The 26699-nt window shown below is 42.4% G+C and overlaps 1 protein-coding gene across 1 annotated transcript; it reads left to right on the forward strand.

Annotated features, from left to right (window-relative positions):
• On the forward strand, positions 1-26603 carry mrpl23 (mitochondrial ribosomal protein L23). Its single transcript, XM_036544518.1, has 5 exons — positions 1-140; positions 1291-1413; positions 8328-8410; positions 10748-10821; positions 25655-26603. Exons 1-5 carry the CDS (start codon positions 124-126, stop codon positions 25817-25819), a joined length of 462 nt encoding a protein of 153 aa, XP_036400411.1. The 5' UTR covers positions 1-123; the 3' UTR covers positions 25820-26603.
• The last annotated feature ends 96 nt before the right edge of the window (positions 26604-26699 follow it).

Raw genomic sequence — 26699 nt, forward strand, 5'->3', positions numbered from 1 at the left:
TCCTGTCCTTCATACGATCTTTACAAAATTGGGGAGGTTTCACGTGTACAGAATGAAAACAATATTTTGATGTCAGAAGACAAATAAAAGGGAGACATTTAAACAGACTACAGATTTTAAGAGATGGCACGGAGAGTTCTGTAAGTCAGAGATATATTTGCCACATATACCCTACATATGAGAATCCGTTGTGTACAGGTTATTTCATAGCTAGCCACCTAGCTAGCTACCCAATGAAAATCCTACTGGAATCGCGGCGAGTGGCTATCTTGCAAATGAGTATAATTTCGAAGTATAGTTGCTAAACAGGTTGATAGTTACTGTACAACTACCTCGCTCTAAATGGGCAAACTGTGGCAGTATTGATGTTACGAATGCAATATAGCGAGAGAGTACTGTAGCCGGGTGAGCTACTTTTAGCCATCTGGGAAACATTATTATTATTACTTAACTGTCGTTATTAATTTCTAGCAAATGTTTATCCAGAGCATCTCAAAAGACTGCGATGGTGTCTGAAACGGCATTTCTGCTAAAGCAGCCACTTCGCTAGCTGAATACTCACTAATAGTTGTAGAAGCTTAGAGCACAGCTGTTATTAATACCTGAAGTTATAGTGTCTATATGGTGTCAGGCATCCATAAGAGAATATTAAAGTGCCTAGCGTTGGCTAGCATTTACGCTGAATGAATTACAATGAATGCTGAATTACGCTGAACTGAGAAACTGTACCTGTTAGGTAGCTACATTATATGAGACACGATCACATACTTCATTACACACTTCCAACACTAGTTTTCCTAGCAAGAATGTACTCCTCCTCTTGCATATGATGAAGTTTTCTGTTCTCTTGCGTCCCCTAGATTCATCTAGTGCACGCTGTGTTTGTCTTATTAGCTGGATAACTAGCCTAATTGTTAGAATTCTTCTTTTGTTGAAGAAGCTAAGTTTTCCAGCAAGAAAGCGTTTTTGACCTGCAGTCATGTCTTCAGATAAATAATCGATTGTAGTTAGGGGTACAGCTTCTAAATATGTATGGTAGTAGTTCAATATTTGGAATAATAGAGTTTTTTTTTTTTTTTTTTACAAAATGTAAAACATTTATTGGAAAATGCACAGCCATGGCATTTTTATATTTAGGAGTAAATAAATGTCAAGAATTTATTAAAAAAAAAAAAATATATATATATATATATATATATATATATATATATATATATATATACGTACATGAAACCAGACCACACTCCTTGTAAACTGTACTTTTTATGCATTATGTTTGCCCTGTTTCAGATATCCTCTCTATCAGTTGGGTAACCCCCAGCTGAGAATATTCCGTCCAAACTTCTTCATGACCCTAGTGCGACCTGGCAGAGAACTGCAGCCAGACACAGTGCAGTTTCGCATCCCCCTGGAGTAAGTACCTGAATACCCTTGTGTTCTGGGCTAGCTGTGTCCTGACCCACTGTTTCTGGCAGTGGCCTGGCTTGCTTGCAGTCCTCCATTGGCAGCTGTTCAGTTGCAATTGATATGCATCCAGTGCACTTTTAAACAAGCATATTTTGTTTTCGGTTTAGTTTTTCTTAGAAAATGCAGTGGAACATGAATTCATTTCAAGGTGAACTCAAGGTTGTTTGTTCTGTCCACTTGCTGCTACACGCTGACCAAAATTGTTTTGGTTTTACATGGCAACTTTGCAGTTGCCTTGAATCCCCCTTCCATTTGCATAATCTCACATTTCCAGTAGGGATCCACCGATTGTAAAATTCTGGGCCAATACCGATACTGATGTTTAAAATAACAATTTGGCCGATAGCCGATGCCGATACCAATGTTTTTTTTTTTTGTTATTTATTCCCCCTTTTGTACCAGGGAAACAAAGAAGTCTTCATTATATAAAAATAACTGAACTGTTTTAAAGTCTTTCAGCTATTCATCATGCTATCTTTGAATGAGCACAAATTCAATCATACAAATTTATGAAACAACCTTTAATATATGAGGCTTTATTAGTGTGATAGCTAGCTAGCTCTTAGTAATATGAGAGCTGAGCAAAGTGAGTGAAAGCCAAATTAGCTAGCAAGCTATCTAGCTTTCAGTGTTATTTTTATTATAGCTAGCTAGCTATGTGTTTGTTTGGAGAGTGATATTTGTATTTGTCAGTGGAATGTGATAGTAAATAGCTAGTAATGTTTATTGTTTTGTTTGTATTGTAGCTAGCTAGATTTTCTTCTGTAATGTGGTATTTGTACTTTTCAGCTGAATGTGCAAGTAACTAGCTAGCTAGCTAATTTGGCTTTCACACACTAGCTATCAAGCCAATACAGCTTCATCATGTCTCTTATGAAAACATAGTTAATTTTAACATTTGTACTGCAAGCCAAGGTATTGACTTCTGATCTTAAGTACCGTTTGCTAGCTAGCTAGCAACTTAATGTTAGTTAGCTAACTAGCTAGCCAGGTCATTCATTCATTACGTTTACATTTATTCATTTAGCAGACGCTTTTATCCAAAGCGACTTACATAGGTTACAGTTCTTTACAATGTTATCCATTTATACAGCTGGATATTTACTGAGGCAATTGTGGGTTAAGTACCTTGCCCAAGGGTACAGCAGCAGTGTCCCAGCGGGGATCGAACCAGCAACCTTTTCAGTTACGAGTCCTGCTCCTTAACCACTATGCTACACTGCCGCCCGCCCATTAGTGGATATAACTTTAAATCCAGCAACTGTATCTCTTTTGAATTCTTTTAGGGGTCTTTGCTAAATCTGGCCATTTTTGTTTTATTTCTTCAAAAGGTAGTTACAGACACACGTAAAGCTTTTGGTCCACTTTGCCATAGATGCTAACTGAAGAGTTACCCTGCTCCCACCCTGAGCGTGACGAAAGAGCAAAATGGCCGCCATATGAATAAAGCTAATTATAGTACCACCTATTGGATCTTCTCTGAATCTGCAGCTAGGTAGGCTACTGTTGTCTGAGTCAGACCGCAAATAACCAACACAACATTTAGCCAGCGCAAAATTAATGCGACACAACAGATAAACATCGGCCACTGCCATCGGTGAATGTCATCTTATTTGCCGATAGGCCGATGGCAGTCAACAAGACGGCCGATACTGATGTACAGCCGATACATTGATGCATTCCTAATTTCCAGTGTGCCGTGTGGCACATTCACTAATGAAATGCTGTAGAAGTGGAATATAGTGGAAAAAAATTGTATCTGTGGAAAAACACTATCATTTTACAAACACTTAATGAGAGAGATAACACATGAGCTGTGCTTGTTAGTCTTTTAGCATTTTGTTTCAAGCACAACATGAATGTTCCAATTAGAGTGTTTTTTAAGTTTGTAAAATTAACATCATTTCATTCTTTCCCAGTAAAACAAATCCAGCATTATTCCAAGTTAAGATGGAATAAATAATGGTCATTAAAATCACTTAAGTTTGCTATTCTGCAAAGGCCACGTTTGCTTTTCATATTTTTGTCCTGCAGTATTCTGTAGGTCTACTTCTTGACCACTAGGTGGGAGGCAAAGTCCAAAAAACATAATATGTCAGGCACAAAGGGAGTGTATTTGCACGGTGTGCTTCTGTCAGTTGATAAAATATAAAAAGTATAGTATGTCTGGCTTTGCTCAATTATTACTTAAAACAAAGGGTTAAATGTATTGAAAAAACTATAAATTATTTTATGACATGGCCCTCAGTGTTTCATGATGCGCAATTTGGGTTTTTATTGATTTCCTAAACCAACTACCTGTGTCTTAAGATCAAGAACTACTTTGGAGTTAAACTGTCTTGGAAAAACAAGCAAACATTCACCTGTGTCTGCCAGTCTGTATGGGGCTGATTTCATAATCTACTCATTCAAGATCTTTTCTCCTCGCCTTGGCTTCCTCCACCCCCTGCTCTTGCCAGGAGCCTAGCCTGATTGTGCTAGTGTGCTTTTCCCAGTGGCTTTGATGGCCATGGGTGGTTCGAGTTCCAGCACCGGTTCTGCAGTGGCCCCCTGGACTGCATAAGGGTGTTTACACCTTCCTCTTTGGCTCCTTTCCTACTCCTTTCCTCACATTTTTTTGACTGTCTTGACACTCGTCACTTGTCAGAAAAAAAATGAAGCCAGAATTGTTGTAGTGACGCAAATGTTTGAAACGAAACAGGCTGTTGAGCTTTTAATGAGGGCTTTAATTGATAAAAATTTTCACATGGGAAGTGTACCAGGTTGGCTGTTTTTCAAAGCACACCCTTTCAGCATTCCTCAGAAAAGTCATCGGTTGAGCTCGGTATCTTTTACCAAGTGCTTTAAACTGCACAGGTCAATATTCTTGCTGTCTTATTGGCATAACTGTTGAGAGTATGTTTTCATCTATGGTAGTTATTAATTTGTGCAGCTGATCCTTTGTGGTCTTAAGCACCCCCTTTTACTCCACACCGTCATCAGGTTTCATGATTTAGACTTGCCTTCCAATTTCACATACTCTAGGTGCCATAGTTGTTTGTAAAAGTGTTCTGGAGGTGTTTTCCTGCTGATATTTCACTGTGTCAGGATGGATTCATGCTTGGCCCTCGCACGCATCAATGAATCCAGTTAATTACACGCACCCCCCTGGAATCCTGTCCTGGAATTCCTTCAGTCCGGCACTGTTCGAAATCTGCTTGGCTCTATATGTTAGCGCAGTCAAAGGAAGGACTCGCTGTACTTTTTAAGGTTGGGGGGGATTTGTAAAATGTCACAGGTCTTAACTCTCAAAGGGCCGTCCGGGGTCTGCGGGCCCCAGCGTTCTGAGTTTTGCATGAAAGAGAAATTGTATTTGAGCAAGGCGACCCCGTCAGCCGAAAGCGAATAGTTTTCCAGAACACAGAGTCGCGCTTCCGCTGCTCGCCGTTTCCACGCTCGTCACGCGGCTCGCTTAATTGTGGCTGTATGAAAGCAGCTGTTCTTATAGCGAGGGATCATGTTGGGGGCATTTCCAAACCCTCTTCATTGCAGATGTTCCTTCCACTGGGTGCTGTGCATGTATCTGAGCTGGGGGTAGGGGGGTCTTCTAAGCCCACGGCCTGTGATTGATTCTTAGTTTATTTTGTCTTCTCATTATGGTATTTTGTCCGGCAAAATTCACTAGGAACCGGAGTGGGACGGGCAGTGGAGCAAAATGCCTTCCGTATCATTAGAGTGGAAAAACTGACTGTGATGACAGACTTTAACAATTTCACCTCCCTTACTTTCCCTCTGTTTTTCCCCTCTTTCCAAGAATGGCGCTTTTGTTTGGGCCAGTGTAATCCTCCATCATGACACCCCCCCACCAGCTCCTTTACCCCAGTAAATGAATTTTCAGATAGATGGGCCCGCAAGAAAAACTAATCACAGCTGTGTCCTGTGTTCTTGCCTCAGTAATTCTTATGGGGCGCCTCTCTGATCTGTTAGCTGTTGTTTTTCTTTGGCTGAAGTGGCTCAGCGCAGTCTGTGTATGTTTCCTCTTGTTCTGATCGAAGAGGTGTTGTGAATGGGTCACACACCAAACGCTGTGATGCACAGACATGCCTTTGGCCTTTTTTCACCTTCCATCTGAAATAAGAATCTTCTCCCTTTTCAAGTTCCAGGGCCTGTGAATCTCATTGCTTCAGTGGGCAAGCACTGAAGCTTTTCATCTGTGTGTGTGTGTGTGTGTGTGTGTGTGCATGCATACACATAGGTTTGTGTTGTCTCTATGTCTGTGTGTGTGCGTATGTTGTGCATTTGTGTGATGTCTGTCTGTGTGCATGCACACGTGGGTTTGTGGTGTGTGTGTGTGTGTGTGTGTGTGTGTGTGTGTGTGTGTGTGTGTGGTATGTATCTGCATAGGTGCGCGGGGTGAGAGCGATGGGGATTAGAACTGAAAGACCAGAGAACAAGAGAGCAGGGTTTTGGCATTAAAAGGCAGAAAGAGAAGAATAGGTGAGCGCTGCTGTGTGTCAGGCCAGCACAGTACACGCCTGGGGCTGTACAGCCTGATCCTGTCCTCTGGGGCGGACGCTTTCTGTACCTGTTACTTTCAGGCTCGGGGGGGGGGGTGAAAGGGTGTCCTCAAAGGCCCCCCCCCCAGCAGTTGTGCGGGGAAAATGTGCCAGTGCAGGTGCAGCTGTGTTGCTCAATCCACTTTTCACTTGCACGGGCGAGGATGGGCCACGAAGGACTGAATCCCTCGGGACCTGGCAGGGTATCACAGCCTCTCTCCAGCAAGAATAACGCGAAGGCGTGTCCACCAGAATCTAAAACCCTCCCTGTCGGCGATGGCTCGGCAACGCCCTTGTGGCCCAATCATGATTTGCGTTATTTTTCAACAAATAACTCCCAAGATGTGTGAGCAAGAAGAAAAATGCTATGCAATACATTCTAATTGGTATGAAGTTTTCATTGATTTCAGTTGTCTTCACCACACAAAAAAGTTTTGTATTGTATCATTTTCAGTTAATTTAGAATTTCAGATTTATTTTTATTTGTTTCTTGATTTTTTAAAATGTTTTTTTCCCTTTTATACTACCCTGTTTTGGAATTGCTAACTGACTATAGTGCTATAGTCAGCTCCTTTCACCACAACTACCTTTACACTCACACAAGAGGTGGTGATGGAAGATAAATGCAAACCTCTGATACATCCACAACCAACAGCGAACTGCATGGAGAGGGCACACATTGGGTGATATGTGCTACTGCACTGACATCATCCCAGCAGCTCACATGGCCCATATGAATGCTTGAACTATAAACTTCAATGCCTCAAATGCTTGAGTTGCAAACTCAACCACGGTGTGTCTGTAGTGAGGAGCATACGCTTGAGTGAAGAGAGGCCCTGTGTGCTAGAGGTAGTTTCTCAGTGCCGTGTGCTGAGAACATTTCTGCTACTTGGCACTCAAGTCCTCTCCGCTAGCAGATTATCTGTATCAAAGGAGACTGTGAAATCTACATAGCTGGACTTGACATGCGTTCCTCCCTGTTTTTCACACATTGACAGCATATTTGCGCAAGTCAGACAAGTGGTTGTTTTCAAGGCTTGTCGTCTTTTCTGCACAGTCCCATGCCTCACTGTGAACCATTGCTTTAAGTCATACACAGAAAGAGTATTATTTCACTTGAGGATGAGCGTGATTATGGCTTCCTGCTGTTTTATGAGTTAAAAACTGGATTTGAGCTCTAGATTTGCGCCCTGGCTGTTGGTGTGTCGAGGGATCGGCTAGTTGAAGCCAACTGGTATGAGCCAGTCTCTTTGTAGTAAGATACCAGGCGTTGCAGAACTAAACCTCAACGTTGCATGATTGATCAATTATAATTCTGAGCAGGGGGTTTCTAGGGTGGGGTTATCGAGTCAGCCAAAACAAAGAGCTTTTCTTGGATAGAAAGGCGAAAAATGGAAGGGAAAGCGCAGAAGGCAGAATTGGTTTTGGTCTCCAGAGTCAGCGTTTCCACTCCAATGACACCGAAGGCATTTCTCTCTGTGGCCCGTCCTTCTCGAATTTGCGCTTTCTAGGAATCGTTCATTGGACTTTCTCCCTCACTAAACAAAAATGCAGACATGTGCGGTGGCCAGGGCCCGCTCCGCTCCATCTGAGAGTAGGCCTCTGCTTCAGGCAAAGGGGGATGTTGATGACATGGAGTGTGGAGCAACGTCTGTTTAGTCTCTAAGGAGACAGATTTAAAAAAAAAAAAAAAAAAGAACCCCGAGCTTTTGATGAATTTTGTTCCCCGAATTAAGTGAATCCAGGAAATTTTGCCATTTTTAAATTCCTCGCCGTTCTTTCCAGGAAATTTTTCTCTCGGTTCGTTCTCTGTTTCCACTCATCGGAAAGTGTCTGTTGCATGTTAAGGCACCTACAGTCTCTGAATTGGAAAAGGTTGCTTTGCTGAAATGTCAGTGCTGTACAACTGATGTGCTGTTTAACACTGTTTTTGTGCAGAAGGTCAGCTGGTGCACAAGTGACCAGTGTAGGCCTCTATGTTCACTTCTGTGTATGTTCAGGATACTGTATATTCACTCCACTGAGCTCCAGTTCTAACATGCCACTTAACCTCTACTGGAACCGCCTCCTCAGAATATGCTGGAAAGCTAGAGAGTGCGCTTTTTGCTGAAATTTCTGTGACCTTTACCCAGCATTGCAGATCTGTAGATTTCATGCCTGCACGGCCCGATGCAGATGATGCAAAACGATATTTGTAGTCTTGCATAACTGCCCTCTACAGGGGGCGGCTATAGAAAGGCTTTTTCCAGATTAAGAACGACCATACCTTTTTGACAGTTCTCTCAATTTTCTCCCCGTGCCCCCCCCCCCTTTTATTCTACACAGAATGACGAAATGCGATGTGAAGAACTACCTTGAGAAGATCTACAGTGTACCAGTAGCTACAGTAAGGACAAGAATTCAGTATGGTAAGTACTATTTTTTGCCCTTTGGTAACAACCAATGTCAGGGAACAGTAGGGCTTTCCGAATAAATGAATGAGTATGAATAAATACTTTATTAAAATGTCTTGTGTCCATCACGCCCTACTTATTTTGTCTTATAATTTGTGCATATTAATAGAGAAACTGCATGTTCTCCTAAGTGAGTGTTCTTAGTAATGACTCCCCACCAATGCCGCAGAAGGAGTTTAGTTTCTTAATAAGCAAAAACTGAAAATAGTGTGAGTGGGTGAGTGCTGTTCGACCAGCGTATGCTCACACTCTCTGTATCCTGACAAAGGCAAAGGCTTCTACATAAGACCATGTTGCAAGTCCGAGGCCTTGTGGTAATTGATAAAAAACAGAAGTGAGACTTGGTTTCCTCACTACAAGCCATTATCTGCAAACTTGCTGCGTTTGCGCTCCTAACCATGAGCTGTCCCGGGATGCCCTTTCCTGAAGGATCTCTCATCCAAAAAACATAAGTGGGCCAAACAGTTTTTTACAGTCTAATTTTTACAGTCAACACAGTTTAGTTTGAGACGATAACAAGCCAGAGTGTTATATCATTAACTAAACAATGCTTATGCCTTTTATGAGGGAGGAAACATGTGAAAGGTATTTAGAGCACTCTTTAGGAGGGAACATTGCAGGCTGCAGAGCGTAGAGACCCAGCGCAGGTAGGGAGTGTGTTGGAGGGGAAGCTCTTCATGGGGCATTAACCACTGATTTGTTGAGTTTAAACCATAAGGTGTCGTGATGAATGGTGTCTGTGATGCCTGGTTTATGCTCAGAGTACTATACTGTATTCGTTAACAGCAATTACGAGTGCTGTGTTTATAAAAAAAAGAAAGAAAATGTTGGGAAGAAGCGATTCCGTGGTGCGTCAAAGTGGGTATCCCTGTGTGTCACATGCTCCACACCACTGGGAGTGGAAAGTGAGTGGAGGAATAAGCTCAAATGACACTGCCGCACAGAAGGGTCCCATTCTCGCCAACACCACCTCCCCCCCCCCCCCCCCCAACAGCAGACACAGGGGTGTTTTGGAGGAAGTTTCCATAGCTACCTCTTTGCCCTGGGATTTGTAATTCCATAGTCACTTTTCCTCAAATGCCTTCAGATTTGGAGGGCTTCGTTTCTGAGGGACAGTGGGGCCAGTGAACAAAAACAGGCTTTCACCTCCTGCTGGAGGTGCCCAGGTGTCCCTGAGCAGAGAGCGGGCACTGGCTCCTTTCCAGACCCCCCCCCCCCCCAAAACCTAGAAAGGCCAAGTCTCACTCACAGAAATAACAGCCATAAGGCATGGGGTGGGAGATACCTGCCAGCAAAGAAAGTTTTCCCTGTACCGTAACCCAGGCCCGAGGTCTCCATGGAGAAAACGAGACGTGCTTTGCTTACTTTACGACAAGAGTTTCCCCGGTTGTTCTATGGTGATGATTATTTTAGCTACGTATGTAGAGTCAAATGAGTCAATCGCCGGGAATGTTTCCGATTCGTTTTATTGTGTGCGCAGCCGAATCGAATAGGTCAACAGTTTGAAGCGGCGGATAGAAGCACTGCCAGCAACATGGTTGGTTGACGTGTTTACTTGTTTTTCCGTTGTTTGTTTGTTTGCATTTGGACACCGTTCAGATAGCTTGTTTGATTTGCACAACACCGCGCTGCGAGCCTCGAGAGGCCTCACTCTCCTGGATCTAGCGCTGTTGTTCTGCAGGCCTCCGAGCAATGATGTCATCCACAGCTGTTAAAAGGTTAACGTGCGCAGTCCAGAGAAAATTCATCTGAAAAGCAGAACCTCTTTCTCATTCCCCTTAACGAGAGGCAATGTCTTCACCAACTGTTAATTTCCTTCATAAGTTCCCTTCCTGTAGGTATTTTATTAGCTACATTAACAGCTCTGCTGAAAGTGGTACTTTCCCCCTTCCCTCTTTCACTTTATCATGTTTTCCTTTCTTTTCACTGCTTTTCCCTTTTGAACTCTACTTCTTCTTCACTGTCGATTGAAGTTGAACCTTTATTTCCTTTGTAACCATTATACAAACGTCATTTACAGATAGTCTCTTCCACAAAACTGTGTATAGTGTAGACGCCTACACAAACCTAGTCACAATTATGAAAAATGCCATTACCACTCGCAAACAAATTTAGCAAGCTCAGCTACACTAATTTAATTACAACAGTATTATTGAATAACAGTCCCATTGCCATAAAAGGCCGAATGTGCATCAGTGCAGGTTTATTGAATTTTTTTGTGTTCTGGATTCAAGCATTTCACAGAATACTCCTCTATTTCTGCTAACAGTCAGCACTATTTGTCCCTGACAGGCACCAATAAGAAGAGAAATCACCTGAACCAGCGGGTGAAGAGGCCAGATTACAAAGTGGCGTACGTTCAGATGGTAAGCACCCTGTTACCCCACGCACTGTGAAACGTTCTTATCCCCCTTCCCGCCATGCACACACACACACACACACACACACACAGACTTTCAACAGGGCAAAGAAAGCGTTTCCCACAGTGACTAAAGGCTAACAATACAAGGCGGGGGAGCAGACCGTCTGAATAACCTCTAACAATGTCTCCATTTCACATTCACACGAGGGAGGTTTTATTGAGTTTGGGTTATTAAACAAAACAAAACCCCCAAAACGATGCTGCATGGCCGTTTGAGCCCAGAGCTTTGGTCTTTAGCTCTTCCAGGGCTGGCAGCAGCTTATGTTCCTTTGAAGGGCCCCAGGGCGCAGGTAGCCTTTGATGCAAAGCCCTTACCTTATTGTCGTTTATTCCCCAGGTCCCAGCCCGGTTTGTTTATCTTCTGTCTCTCCCACACACTCTCTCTGCCCTTCTGAGAAAGCGGTCTGGTTTTCAGTGTGGGCCGGGGCAATAAGTCGTATTTAATTACCAGACTTATTACAGGAAGTATAGCATAGAGTGCGTGTGTGTGTGTGTGGGGGGGTGTATGTGTGTGTGCGGGGGGGGATGTGTGTGTGGGGTGTGTGTGTGTGGGTGGGTGGGTGTGTGTATATGGGGGTGTGTGTTTGTGTGTGTGTGTGGGGGGGGGCGCTGTGCATTGGAGTCACCTCTGCAGTGTGTGTGTGTGGGTGTGTGTGTGTGGGGGGCGCTGTGCATTGGAGTCACCTCTGCAGTGTGTGTGTGTGTGTTCACACCTGCGTATGAGGTCAGTACGCCACCATGTCTGTCACCCAGGTTTCTAAATTGGCTTTGAAATGCTTTAAAAAAAAAGCAGTGATTAAATCTTTGTTCAAACATTTGGCATCCCTTTAGATGCCATCAGCAGAGCCTGCTCGTTTCCTGATGTTTTGAAGTTTTTTGAGATAAATAAACAGCCTTTTTAGACTGTTTATACATCTTTTAAACTGTCAGCCCTGAAAAGGATGAATAATTGAAAACGTTTAAACATGACAATTTGAAATATGATACATAATTGAAAAACTTCCTTTTTTTTTCCTGAATGTCGGGGACTTCCTATGTTCCTATGTGACCTCTGCAGTCTGTCCCTGGTTGGAGAGGAGCACGCGAGGATACTCAGCACAGCATGTGGCATTTTATGTACCACAGTCCTGTATTTCCTCCCATCCACACGCATGTACAGGCAAACCACATACAAACTTACATGTAAACCACATACATATGTGCAAACACACTCGCATACAAGAATAAACACACACAAAGATCAGACGCACGCGCATATGCACATACTCGCACAGAACCACACGCCAACGACACACACATACAGCAAGCATTAACCTCTACGTTAATAGCCCATAGGAGTCATTTTAAGAAATCCAGTTATTATTTTATTAAGCATAATAGTAAATATCACTTAACACTTTCAATTTGAAAGCTTTTGAACCTTGTTCATTCCAATGTAAAGGTAAGTAAGTAAAAAAAAAAAAAAAAAAAAAAAAAAAAAACAGCATGAAGGCCAAAATGCTAGAACTCTGGTCAAATACGTTGATATGAAATCGAATTTCCGGCCTTTTCTCGGGCAGGCCTGGAGAGGGGAAAAAAAACACAACCCAGAAAAGCCCTCCTTTCTTTTCGGTGTTGGGTAAAAAACAAGATTGTTCTTAATTGACACCACATGTGGAGGAGTGTTCTGCGGTCTGATACCCCCAGTACCCCCCCCCCCCCCCAGGCTCCTTCCATCAGCTAATATTCCAGTGGTAATGTGGAGGGGTTCTCTCTGTTCTTTTTTCCCCTCTTTACAAACTCCAGGCTGGCTGTGTGGGGCAGGCTGCGCTCTTTTCACACACACGCAGGATCCCGCCGTGTGGAAGTGTGTGGAGGGGAGGGGAGGTGACTGAGGGCACTGTGGAGGCGTGCCAGAACGGGGAGGTCTGGAGATGGGGAAACCAAATAAAAGGACTTTGTCAAGAGTCTTAAACTGCTTTAACCTGGCGGCGAGCGGAGTGCCGGATTGGGCCGGCCTATTGTGCTGCTCATTTCGGCCGCTCGTCATCTGTAGCTGGTCCTTCCTACTGGCTTGGGGGCACAGCTCCGTGCCCAGTTACGGCAGGGAGGTTAGGAGAACGACCCCGTCTGAACGAGTGAGGCAGGTCTTTGCAGACCAGAGCCCTGTAGTAGGTGCTGGATTGTGTTCAGATTCACGTTGTTGATGTCAGCAGTAACAGCACAAATGGGGGGTTAAATGCTGGCTACTATTCCTCATGTCCCCTGCTGTTCATGAAAACCAATACAACACATTGCCAGTACATTCAGACCACCAACTAATGTGCATCTTCAAAATCGAAATGTAAAAACGTATTAGTGTAAAATACCTATATTTGAGGCATTATAGTGCCATCTAAGGGCTGGAGGACTGAAATGCAGGTTTATTTTGGGGAAAAAAAAACAGAGGCTTGACTAGAACTACTGTATGTTCAGAGTGTTACCATTATTGCTGTCAGTGCTCATCAGTGCTTGGCAGTTCTTGGGAATTTTTAGTTTGTTTCAGTGTTTCCAGAATCAGGCATGTTTTGGTGATGTCTGTGCCAGGCTGACTCCAAAACCAATGTTTTCTGCCTGGATTCAAGAGTGTGTTGAGCACCATTAGCAAAGACCAAAACTCAGTAAAACAAGATGGCTTTGTTATTTTTCTCTCCTAATAGTTTTCTTTCTTGTCCCCCAGTGCCCTTAGACTCTCTGGCATCTCCAGTCTGGGCAGCTGTGATTGGGGAAGCCAAGTTCCCTTTCTAGCTAACGCTAGATGGCATCATTTTGCTGTGCTGTTGGAGCTGCTGCTTGTTTCTGCTTTGGATTTCCCATGCAGAGTGTCCAGCATATTTCACAGTGTCTCTGTCCTGTCCAGACCAGGAAGAGTTTCTGCCCCTCCTTCCTCCAAACCAAAGGTGTTTACCAAATTCTTTGGAACACTGGGTGCTGAATCAGTAGATTCTGTCAAAGTGGAAATCCTGCTTATCTGCATGGAATTTTAGGATATTTTAATATTTGGATAATGGGATATTTTTCTTTTCTACATTCACTTTGTCATGCGGCCGTGACTTTTTCATGCAGTGGTCCAAGTGTTTGTTGTGTCACTCAAAATTCTGAGAAGTCATTAAGCTCTGTCTCTGTTATCTTGTCAGCGTTAAACATAGTTTAGACATTGGTCCCTCAAGTGGCCATGATATTCTTATTATATCTTATTATATTATGATATGAATTTGAAGTGATATGGAGAAAAGAAGACATTTATTCCAGTTTAAATTAAGTTGTATCTATGTGCATCATTACTACAAGGTCATTCTATAATTGCACATGCTCTTGCTGTCAAATCTAGGAAAACATTTAACTTTTTTTATTAAGGCTTTGTTGCCTTTAATATCTCAGCTGACCTTTTTTGATATTTTCATGCCTAGACATGCCCTGTTTTTCATAGAGTCTCACACCGGTTTATCTGTGGGCTCAGTTGTTGGGGTCCAATATCAACAGGAGCCAAAAAAGAGAGACGCGATCCAACATGCCCGAGCAAGCGGACAGGTCTATCTGTCGTCAGGCAGACACGCCTGGAGCAAGTGACTCAGTGTCTTAAAAAAGTGACAGGACTGATTTTTGATACAGCCTGTAATTCTAGCCACCAGCTCTCTCCCACAGGCTAGCTACTTGACTCGAAGGTTTGTCTTTAACACGTTGGGGTTTGCTGATGTCCTGCTCTCTGCAACACCACTGAAGAAGAAATAAATGTGGAAAATTGCTTGTTTTTTCCTCCTTTTGTTAGCTGAGAGACTGGCCCATGGCTGGCCCCAGTGAAGTAACATAAAACTCTTAAATTGAATTTTTTTTTTCCCCCCATGACAACACGACTTTTCCCTGGCAGGGCGGTTCATGAGAGCCATTCCGGGAACAAAGAGTCAGCCTCTCCGTTTTCTCCCTCCCCGCGCGGCTCTGATGCGAGGAGCAGCGTTTTTCAGTGGCGAGAGTGCCCTGCATGAATCATGTCTTGGATTGTTGTGGGCAGGTGGTTTTTGACTGGCGGGTCACACATTAACATACAGAGGAAATGTGGTATTGCGGCGGGCTGGCCCAGACCAAGAGGGCCAGGGAGGCACGCGGCTGGTTTGGGGTTACGGCAAGCCGGATTTTCTGTTATCTGCAGAGCTCCTCTCTGCAGGACCACTTTTGTCATGTGTGCTTTGAGAAGCCGAGGAATGTGGCAGAGAAATGAGTCCTGAATTCCCTTTTTCCCTTACAAACAGTCAGGCGGCACAGAATGGTCATGGACGGGTACGAACAGAGCTGCTGCCCACCCAAACGTTTTGAGGTGGGATATTCATTTTCTCTGCAGGCTGCAGCCTTCAAATGTTCCTCTGTCTCCCCTCGAAACTGCCTCTCCAGGCAGCCGTCAGTTTTGGAGATGCACATTTATGTGCTCAGGCACATACACGCATGCGCGCGCATACACACACACACACACACACACAGTCGTAAGCCAAGTTATTTTGCAGGTCACGGCGGTAGAAAGCTAGAACCAAGAATCGTTAATTCTAAGTTTAATAGGGATGGGAAAGGGGTCACTCAATGAGGAAAGAGAGGATGCAGTTGGCTTGCGGTCTGAAGACCACAAAAGACACAATTGTGTTATAATTTCAACTTGTGTTTTGCCTCCCTTGACAGTCTGTCAACTCAAAAGATGCATGTAATGTGCACATATGTTCTTTTTTAACAGAGTGATTTATTTTGGCCTAGAAGATCATCAATCTTAAGTCGTTAAGACTCTTGCAGAAGTCCTTATTTTTTATCCTCATTTGATTAAGTCTAATTTCTGGTATGGCGCATGTTAACGACCAAGAGATAAGAAGTGTTTGATTGTGGCCAAATATCTGTGGCTTTGGTGTATCAGCAGATAGCAGAGGCTTGGATCCTCAGGAAGAAGGGTCATGGCCCACCCAGTTCAACTGCCAGGAGGAGCTATTTACAAGTGTGTCGCCTTTTACGTCTGGCAGCGGCCTCGTTAACGGGCGGCAGTGTCACACGGACTGAGTCAGCCGTTTGGGACAGGAGAACGGGCGGGAAATGTAACCGGTTTATTCATTTTCCCCCATGCAGAATATTCACAGGGGCATTGTGTTCTGTCTGCTCCGGCTGTCAAACGTAGCATTACGGCAAAATGGAGCTAAACAGCTCTTTAAGGAAAGCCTTTGCCAGGGGCTGATCCTTCCACCCTGTGGTTTCACGGGTGAAGATTCAGTTGTCAGAGAGGAATGTGCCCTTCATCCTAATGTTTTAATCTACAGCTGCCATTTCCCTCTAATCCTTCGCCAGGCTGCCCTTAAAACTGTCAGACTCTTTCTGCTTTGCTTTGAACACGTCCCTCCCAATCTGGAGCGCTCTTCCTTTTTTTTTTTCCAATCAGAGGAGGACAGGTCATGCTGGATGGGAATTAAACAAATAAACAAAAAAGGCCTGAAGTCACTTTCTGGCAGCTGTCTGACTGGTGCACCCTCCCCGCAACACTTCAAGCAGCCCAGATAAGGAAACGAGGATGTGGCCGATGTTGTTTTTGCTCTGCAGATTATGAGTACAGCAAGCGCCCCACTGACTGTTTCGTTCAGGTCCAAAGGTCAACCTGGCGGTTTCAGTTTGAATGAAAGCGGGCTGGAGTGGTAATTCGTTTATACGTCTGGAATTTCTGTGTCAGGCGATCATAGCCAGTGGAGACGCTGCATGCTGTTTGCCGATGTCATTGTTTTTGCTGAGGTTGGAGTTTTTTGAAAGTCAGTTGTTTTGTTGATGTGGGTGTTTGATGTAAAAATTCTTTGTCAGTAACAACCTGATTTATTTTCAAACACATTACAAAGTCATAGGTGCTTATATACAGTGGCCATTTTATTCATACCTTGATAAATTGTAAGGAAAAATATAAAACCCTTGAAGAGGCCCTGGTAGAAAAACCCTGGTAGAAATCTTGCCTTTAGAAACTTTCAAGCCTGCAGGATATCCAAATTAGGATCATCATACAGGACAATAGTAATTGTTTTCCTCAATATCCTGTTCAGGAATTGGATTCAGATGAAATCCTCCTTAGAAGCGGAATACTGGTAAAGGTGAGGTTTAGGACAAAAAGGCCTTCATGCACTATGCTATTTTAGCATAATAGACCAAGTAATAATAGTACAAGATCTTTGAATATCAGGATTTTCATAAGATCCTTTAGGAACCTTGGACCTCATTTATTAGTCATGCGTAGAATGACGCTTCCAGCTGTCCTGAATTTTGTCCAGGTGTAGAGTTTCTTAGGAACCAATCAGAATACACGCTAATTGTTGATGAATCCAAATAAGTAAATAACTCTGCCCTCTATAGTATACATACTTCCGCAGCTAGCTATATTACTTACAGAGGGAAGCCGGCCTAACTTTAGCTGAACATTATGAACTGAGTAATTTGTTACGGTTGTCTGTCTGCAGGCTAGCTCTCCTTGGGTCTTTTGTCTGGCCAGCTCGTTCTGAGAAACAGTTTGTAATTCAAGGCTGAGTACACTTGTGTCCTATGTAATCGAGTAAAGCCTCAGTGCAGCTGAGGGTGGTGTTGCCCGGAGCTAGCTGACATGAGCTTACATCTCCTCTCCTCCCTCTCAACATCACTTTTGGCATTACTCAAGGTGGCTGCCAGTACCCGCACGTGCTGCGCGACAGGTTTATCCATCAGTAGCTTCTAACCAGGCTTTCTCTCCACCTTTAAGAATCAGCTGCATATAATAAGGGTCACATCTCCCTGATCAGATGTGATCCTGATATTCAGAGTGCAGTGTATTTGTTGTGCAGATGGAGCACATTATTTACTGTGTCATGCACCATTGAACCATATTTAAAACACATTTTTCATTCAGATTGGACTCAAATTCAATGCAGAATAGCCAGACCTCATATGTCATGAAGTGACTCTCAAGAAATAAAATTTCCCTTCTACTCTGCAGTGTTTTCAACCACTGGCAAATGTGTATACACAAGGGCCAGGCTGTGTTGATTTAACATTTCTATGCAGCCACTGTGTTGATAAAACTCACAATATGCATGTAAATGTATGTACATTTTGTATGTACATTGCACACAAATTTTCATACTTAACTTTGAAGAGAGCCTAGTAAAAATTCAGTAGAATCCTCAATAAGATTGAGAAATAATATTTTGCACATCAATTACAAGAAGCTTCATACAGTAATTAGTAAGTCTTGCACAATCCTTTACAAGGCATGTGTAAGAAAATGTAATTCAAAGGTGTCGTATAGGAACTCATACAAGATGGCGGCAGTGTAACATGGTGGTAAGGAGCACGATTCATAACCGAAAGGTTGCTGGTTTGATTCCCCACTGGGGCACTGGGGTAACATGTAAAAAATTGTAACCTATGTAAGTCACTGTGGATAAAAGCATCTGCTAAATGCCATTAATATAATGTAAATTAAGCTCTTACAAGATAATTTAGGAAATTGAATAAGAAAACTACGTGATACCAGCAGCACCTTAAGATCTTGTGAAGTTATAAGATATTAAAGTGATATTTCATAAAGATCCAACACAGTGAGCAAGAAATCCTTCTCAGGATTTTTACCAGAGAAGAAGTCCAAATGCTCAGTTTTTTTTTCCTCAAATAAATGGTAATATGAATTAAAATCAAATCACAAATCAACAGCATGTTTTAAAATAATTACATGCTTTTTGTAAGATGGGATGATCAAGTTCACGTCTTTATTATTCCCATCTCTGCGGTCAGTGTAGCCTCCTTTGACTGTAACACTGAGAGGACACTCTTGTGGTCTTCTTTGAGCTTCAGGGTGTTTGATGCAGGAAAAAAAAATCCATGAATAGCTTGCATGTACACCATCCAAACAGCTAATGAGTGAAAGTCCCACATCAATACATCAGTAGTAGTTTAGGAAAGCTGTTTAAGTGTAATTCAAAAAATCCACAATGGGAGAAAGTCCAATATGGCGGACCTCCGATGTTTATATCGCCAGAAATCTTCATTGAGATCTGAGAAGTGTACGTACCACATTTTATGAGCATGTCATACCGGTGGATTGGACAGTTTTGAAAGATTCCAAAAATTTGTAACAAAATATAATATGGCAGCATTAAATTTACTGTAAGCATGCATCCCATAGACCCCTGCCGTTCTGGAATTTCAGGAGTTTTGTGGTTTTGATAAACTGTATAGTTTTTATAGCCATTTTCTTGTTTCGAAAGTGGCAGAAAAAGTTATTTGAACAAAACCATAAGGTTCCAGCACCCTTGGTGCATGGCCTCTTAATTAAAAAGAACTATCATATCTGTAATGTTGGACCTACAAAATGGCATTTTTTTTTAAATGTTTACCTCTTAATAAAGTTACATGAATAATTCAAATCTGTTGTATGTATTTAGACTCATTGTAAAGTAAACACATGGGTTGTGACACTGATTCTCTGATATCAGTAGATCAGAAATGTGACATTTTGCACCAGTACATTTTAAAATTGCAAGAACATCTTATCCCCTTAAATTGCCTTAGAGGTCTGCTCTTGTTTCACTCTTAATCATTGCAAACTTATTTTTTGAAGTCAATTCTTAGAACAACAACAAGAAAAAACAGCCTCTGATATTATTCATAATTATTACTCTATAATCAGGATGAGTTAATCCAGAGTTCTCTAACAAACTGTAATATTGGCATCATACACATTCTTTGCCTGTTGGATACACATTTGTCCAAACAACATTCTTTGCTGTACAATAACATTTTTTTCCACTTCTGTTGTTTTTGAAGGGGAACTGTTTTTTCAGTGTTTGTCACAAGTATCCCAGGGGAGAGGTTCATTCCTCAACTAAACGGCTCCATATTTTTCTACTAACTCTTTCAGAAGTATGAGTCCGCCACTTGCGTAAGCTCCAACCACTGAACAGCACTTGGAACCAAGAGAGATTTTGAATTTGTATTTAATAAGCAAAAAGAGAGAGGAGGGTTGGGATTTTCCCAATAATAACATTCGCTTTCCAGAATTGCCTCTTTCCCCCCCCTCGTATTGAGAAATATCATCATGTTTAATGAGACATGCCAGTGCGTAAGAAAGTTGTCAGGCATCCCCAGGAAAAGATTGGCCATTCTCTTAGAAGTGCTCTCCTGTAATGAATGGTTATTGGCAGCCAACCTCTGTATGCTTTGTACAATCCTACAGTTAAGTTTTCAGACTTACTTAAACAAGGATGTCACCCGCTTTGAAAATGTTAACTTACTACGTCTCGGTGGGACGTTCCTTGGAATGTCATGTGTGCAGCTCAAGTAAAATGTTAATGTTCCTTTCCACCGTTCTGCCGAATTGCAGCAAGTTCCACTACAGCTTTGGACAGAGCTTGTACACATTTCATACGAATGTGTGTGCGAGCCCAGAGCCCACTGCCAACAAAGGGAGAATTGTCTAACGTGCGGGGATTTTGGGGATGCTTGCTTTTGTGAATCGTCTCATTTTCAGCCAGCGCTAATTTTCCCCTCCTTTTTCCACTGGGTGTCCAGACTCTTGTGTGTAGCTGTAGATTGTCGTGCAGAAAGGTCTCCCGCAGGTCTGAATGTTCACTTTACGGGAACTTTGTTTTTCTGGGCGCAGAGTTTATTTCGGTGAGGGCGCACGCAACGCTGGCCGTTCCCGTTCGACTTCATTACCAAAACCTGCCTTAATAATTTCAGTGCTTGGTTCAGGCACTTGGCTCATCTCTTGTCGTTAGAGTGTGGTGTTTTTCATACCTAGGACCTGGAGTAAAAGCAACCACAGCAAGCCACTGTGGGTCCGGTGTTGTTTTAGGAGCTTCTGTTGACAGTAAGGAACAGGCCCTGTGCAAGAGCCCCTGCTTTAAGAGTTCTGGGACGAGTCTGTCTGGGAAGCGCTGCTTCTCGTTAGCCCCAGCTCACTGCGATACCTATCTGTTTTGCTGTGTTTTGTCTCTCGAACAAAACTAATAAGCTCGGCGAAAGAAAAACAACGACGTGTGTGTCTGCCTGTTTGCGTGGGTATGGGTGCAGCTCAGGCCAACTTGGATCGCGTTTTGGAATGAACTCTGCCTGCCCTCTCCCCATGGGAATGAACCCTGGAGAATGCAGAGTGGGGCTCTCTGCATTTTGTGAAACCAGGCAATTACTCTCATTATGGGATGTCTGATTACGGAAGAGGGCCTGAGTCCTCAGGGGTTGGACAGCTAATGTAAGTGTCCCCATGAGGTCAGGCTGTTCTTTTGGGTGTACTCCCCAACTCTGACCACATGTTTCAGACGTCTAATTTCTTTATTCCTGCCTGCTAACTGGAATAACACCCGAATAGCTCGTGCGCAGCTCTGATGAGTTCCGATGTTGGTGACATTGTTCAGGTAAGGGTCAGGACTAGTAATGAATTGGACTTTGTGCTTCAGTGTACACGTGATCAGAAGAAAGAGCTGGAGAGGAGGTGGTGCATTGTTTGTGTGTTAGCCGATTGTAGCGACTTCATGAAGGTGATGTTAGATAGGCAGACCAATACTGTGAGTCGTGAATCAGTAGGTATTTCGGTATGTTAAAAAGGGGCATTATGGGCCATATGTAAAAGGACAGGATCCAAAGTTAGTTGTGCGGCATATAATCTAACCCTAAAATGAATTAAACAAACGGGATGACAAAGTATAATGCAAATTTGGCAATTGAGGGAAACCAGTAATGTTTGGAAAACAAATGTGGAGAAGTGCGGACAAATTTGGAGAAGATCAGTTTTTATCTTATGTTCAGTTGGAAATCTTCAGCATGCCTTCATGTCACAGTGGTTCCAAGAACTTTTTTCCCTGCAGAGTTCCATAGAAACGTCCTATCCGTACAATTGTGAATACAGTTGTTTTCTCTAGGTTTACATTTTACATGCATGAGCCAGTATTTTCATGTGTTTTAAAATTCTGCTGAGGAACATTCATGTGTGACAGAATTTATGAATTGCAGCAATGCTGTCTTGTCTGTGGGACTTGTACTTTTAAAAGAACTGCTGTATGTATAAGTAGGTGGCTTGCATCCTAGCTTGAGACCACAATGATACACACAAGCAGATGTCTTTTGTTGTTTTCTTTTCATCAACATTAAAGTCATAAAGCAAACACTTCCCACATACTGAATACAGAGTGGGGATTAAAAAAAAAAAAAAAAAACCTTTGATAGCCTCAACAAGGGTACGTTCAAATGCATCACAATACTAGTTTATTGTAAAGCATAATTGTTACCTCATATCTTGGGGATTTTAATACCGCCAACACTGCACAGAGCAGGAAGTTGTTGGATGTTTACAAAAAAGAAAGTGACAAAGTGACAACGTACTCAGACCCTCCTAATCAGTATTTTGCGCATCTGCTTTTGACCTTGATACTGAGACAGCACTCACTGTTGTCTTTCATGAGGTTCAGGCACTTTTCAGAAGGGTTTTCTTTGACTGCTCCTGGCACAATTTCTCTAGCTTCTTAAGATTTCATGGTTTTGCCTGTGAACTGCCTTCTTGAATTCTAACCACAAGTGTCCCAATGGATTGAGGTCTGGAGATTGCGATGGCCAATCCAGGACATTGATTTTATGTTTCTGTAACCATGTCTTTGTACACTTGGATGTGTGCCTTGGATCTCTTTGGAATGTCCAGTTTCACACAGCTTCTTATTTTTATTTATCTGTGTATTTTTTTGGAAAAAAATGTCATGGTTTATGTTTGAATCAATCTTTGAATTGATTCTAAGAAGGGCACCAGGATTCACTGTAAAACAATCCCAACTCAAAACTGGGATTGTTTTACAGTGAAAAAACTGTACAGATGATGGTAATCTTCTCAGCGTGAGTTTTTTTTTTTTTTTTATTGTTTTGGCACCACATATACCGCTGATGAGTATATCTTATGAGCTTAATATTTTTTTTTTAGTCTGACTTGGTCCCGAGCATTGTTGGAGTTTGACGAATATGTGCTGTTTCTTGTAGTTTTGTAGCTTCTGAAGAGGCTTACACCTTTCAGCTCCACCGTGAACGTCAGATTCATACAACTTACATGGAATGGCAGGTTTTGAGACCCATAGCGATTTACTGTTGGGTTTCAGTCTTTCCTCACAACACGTTTTCATTAAATCTTCAGATGTACTCTTCCTGGCAAGGTGGCGATCATCCCAGTAACATTGACCTTTTTGACAGTGGACACTAGAGTGGAAACTTGAAGGTTCAGCTTACTGTGATTTTATTTTTGTATCCATTGCTTGTGGAGGTCAATGGTGACCTTTTGCCTGAAAAGTTTAGTCTCCCCTCTGACTTTAACCTTGATTATGTTGAATGCTGGTGATGGGTTGCTTCTATGCCTGTCCACATTTAATAACCAGCAATAGCGCAGGTTTTAGATGTGTATGTTTACATTGAGACAGCTGAAATGTGGTGCAGGATATCATATATGGAATTTTAAGTTTGGATTGTTTTAAAGAATTGTTAATAATTAGTGTACTTGATCATTTTTGAAAAAATATGTTGATATTTGTAAAACATGTTGTTGGTTACTGCTGTGTTGGTAGTATTAATTTTTTTTGTCAAACCATACAAATGAAAAAAGTGAACACTTGCATTTCTTGTTAGTTTATGAAGGGTGTGAATACATGTAGAATCCACTGTGTACTATTCAGTAAATTTATGCTGAAAGTAGAGATTTTACAGCCCATTTATATTGACTGTCTCAGATTTTGCTTTGTGTGTTAGGTGGAAGTTAATATTAATGACATTTACATGTTCACAAAAGGGTACATATATAATTTTTTTTAGTTGCTGTTTCACACACATTTTTTTTAGTAGACGTGTTCTGTTTTTTACATAAAAATACAACAATGAGAAACTTTTAACATGGATCTTCTGAATGTCTAGTGTGTTGAATTATACAGCATGCATCATCCTGGACATTATGCTTGACATTGTTAATCTAGATACTTGTCACATTACTTTTACGTTTTTTTCACGTTACGTACATTTTAAAATTGTAATGAATATGTTAATTAATTTGTCTCCGTTAAGGCTAAAGGCTAAATGGCTAAATATGATATCATGCAGTAAAGAAGACATACTATTAGCATGAATGAAAACATTCCAGGTATTTTTGTAGCAGTTAGCCCAGCTTTATGCAACATGCATAGCCATTGTGGAAGGGGCATATATTTGTATGCCGAGCAAGTTCTGCCCTGGCCTCAGGCCAGCGGAGCTTGATGGCAGAGTTGGGTGCTTGCCAACACTGGGTGAGCACGCTCACTATGACGTCTGAGCTCAGTGCTTTCAGGTGCGCACTCCTGTTGTCAAAAGGACATCAAAGTGTCTCTCAGGTGGGTCAAGTGCAGTCTGTGAAGGCATCTCAGGTTGCGTCAGTGCCTGACAATCCATTGTCTGTCTTTCACTGTATTTGAATTCCCAGGGGAAATGTTGTACATGAAAGGGCTCATCAGTTTGCTTTTTGCTCAGTGGCACAGTGGTTGCCATAAATGAGCATAAAGAAACAAGTGATTTAGACTGTGTGTAGAGTATACACACACCCACAGCTTTGAAACACTGCAGTGTCCTCATTCTTTTGTACCCAATATGGTACTGTGACAGACTATGTTCACCTTCTCTTTAGTGAATTCAGCTGGACCAGGGGTGTCGTGACATGGACATGAAACACCGAGTAATGTCTTCAGCTTTTTAATCAGTGGACTCTACAAGTTTCTGTCAGAGGCCAAAGTTAGTACCTCTGATTCTTACACAGATTGGTTACCAAGCCCATTCACAGGTACCACAGACACTGGCCAAGCAAGGCTCATGTTCCTGAATTAGCAAGTTGAAGAATCAATGCGTGTCAGTGGCCTAAGATGATGTCCATAGTTTCATTGGCTTGCAATGCTAACTGCCAAGACAAAAACAGACATCTTTCAGCCTGAAGAGTCTATTAAGAATTAACAAAACTTAAGTCACTTTCTCAACTTCACTTTTGCACTGGCAAAAGCTCTGTAGCTCAGAAAACACGTAAGTGTAGACATGTGTGACATGTAGCAGGTGTGACATGCTGCCATGCATTTTTCCCTTTACAGTTGACTGCATTTGCAAACTAATACATAGGAGCAGTGGTGCAGTGGCATTTAAATGCATGTTGATCTGTGGTTAAACAAGATGGAAGAAGCATTCATGATTTGTGTCAAATCAAATGATTTGTGTTTTTGTGAAACGCATGGATGGCAAAGGACTGCTGTTTCAAAGAGCATGCTGGATAGTACAGTCTCTACTTGGTTCAATGCAAAGCCACAGTTTTGTATTGTAGACCTGTCTAAATGAAAGAATACTCCCAAGTATGGACCCAAACTAATTTTCATGATGCTGGGGTGCAGCCATGTGTTGCTGCCATTTTTACTCCATCTTCCAGTGGGAGGTGTGGGCAGTATGGTCCCAGTAATAAGATGACAGGAATGGGGTGTTAGATACTCAGGGTTAAGAAATTTACTGGATGTTCCATCTTAAAAAATACTCACTTTAGCCCACCATCCTCCAAACATTAAATGCAGATTATTGCAGTCTGTATTTGGGCTTTTCCTGAATGTTGACCTCCAGTTTTGATTTGTATATGAATCAGCCATGTGCTATCTGAGTTTTGGAAATTTGATTGTAAGCTTTTAAGCTACGCGGGAGCCTTTTGTGTTGTTGCGCCGGAAAAGAGGGGCCAGGCTAATTCGCGTTTTGTCCAAATTTGGCTGCAGGCTCAGCAGCAGACGTTCGAATTCCCCGACATCTTCCCCAAGAAGGACGCTAAACCGGAGGAGGGATCGATGGAGGAGCTGGAGCAGAAGTTCATGGAGGACGAGCGTCAGAGGCAGAAACCCGACCCCAGGCGAGGTGGGGTGCCGGAGTGGTTCGGCCTCTGAGGAGATTTGCCTGTCTGAGGAGGGCTTAAGACCCGCGCACATGCTCCTGCTGCGCTCCGGCAGACCGAGACGCTTCCTCGCAGCCCCGGAGATGCGCGAAAGCGAGGCCGCCGATGCGAGGCGGGGTCACCGCGCTCTCCCAGGCAGGAAAGGGCCACACCTCCGTCACCCGAAACGACCCTCAAAGGAAGCACTGCTGTCTGCCCGGCCGCACATCAGCATTTTTTTTTTCTTTGTCGCAGTCAGTGGCCGAATTCCAAGCCAAAATTTAATTTAAAACCCCTTTTTTCCACTTTCTGCACTGTACAGTACATGTCTGAGAGACCAGTGGCAGCTCAGGTCATGCGAAGCCGCAAACACACTCAATTTGTCCTTTCTTCCCTCCCAAGAATTAGATTTAACTGTAAGAGGTAATAAGCTGCCTCTTTCAACGCGGATGAAAAAATAATTAGAATGTGTAACATACAGAGAGAACATTGAAATAGTACCTTTACATTAATACAGCTGTTTGATTCCCTCCTTTTGGCTTTAAAATTTAAGTATGTAATGCCTAAAGGAGTCTCACTCCGTTAAACTGAAAGCTCTTTACATCCTGGTTGTACCTTTGCAATGTCACATTTCTGATTGGTAGTTTTTCATGAGAGATAAACTGAAAACAGGGATAAAACACCCCAAATGAAAATTTCCATCTAGAAGTTTTATTAAACCTAGAAGTACAAGGTTTTTCTGTGTACATCAGCAGCAGAATTAAAGGTAAAATTTAAATAAAATTCTTGTGATTGTACTGCATTGTCTTTTCTTCAACATTGTGTGTGAATCACAGCAAATAGACATTTTTCTGATAAATTTTGTATTAAACACTTGTGAACGCTGACGGAAA

The sequence above is a fragment of the Megalops cyprinoides genome, chromosome 13 (genome assembly GCF_013368585.1).
Source record: "Megalops cyprinoides isolate fMegCyp1 chromosome 13, fMegCyp1.pri, whole genome shotgun sequence".
NCBI lineage: Eukaryota > Metazoa > Chordata > Actinopteri > Elopiformes > Megalopidae > Megalops > Megalops cyprinoides.

Coding starts and splice junctions, on each gene's coding strand:
- mrpl23 (XM_036544518.1), top strand. Junction 8,411..10,747: donor AAGGACAAGAATTCAGTATG/GTAAGTACTATT, acceptor TGTCCCTGACAG/GCACCAATAAGAAGAGAAAT. Junction 10,822..25,654: donor AAGTGGCGTACGTTCAGATG/GTAAGCACCCTG, acceptor ATTTGGCTGCAG/GCTCAGCAGCAGACGTTCGA.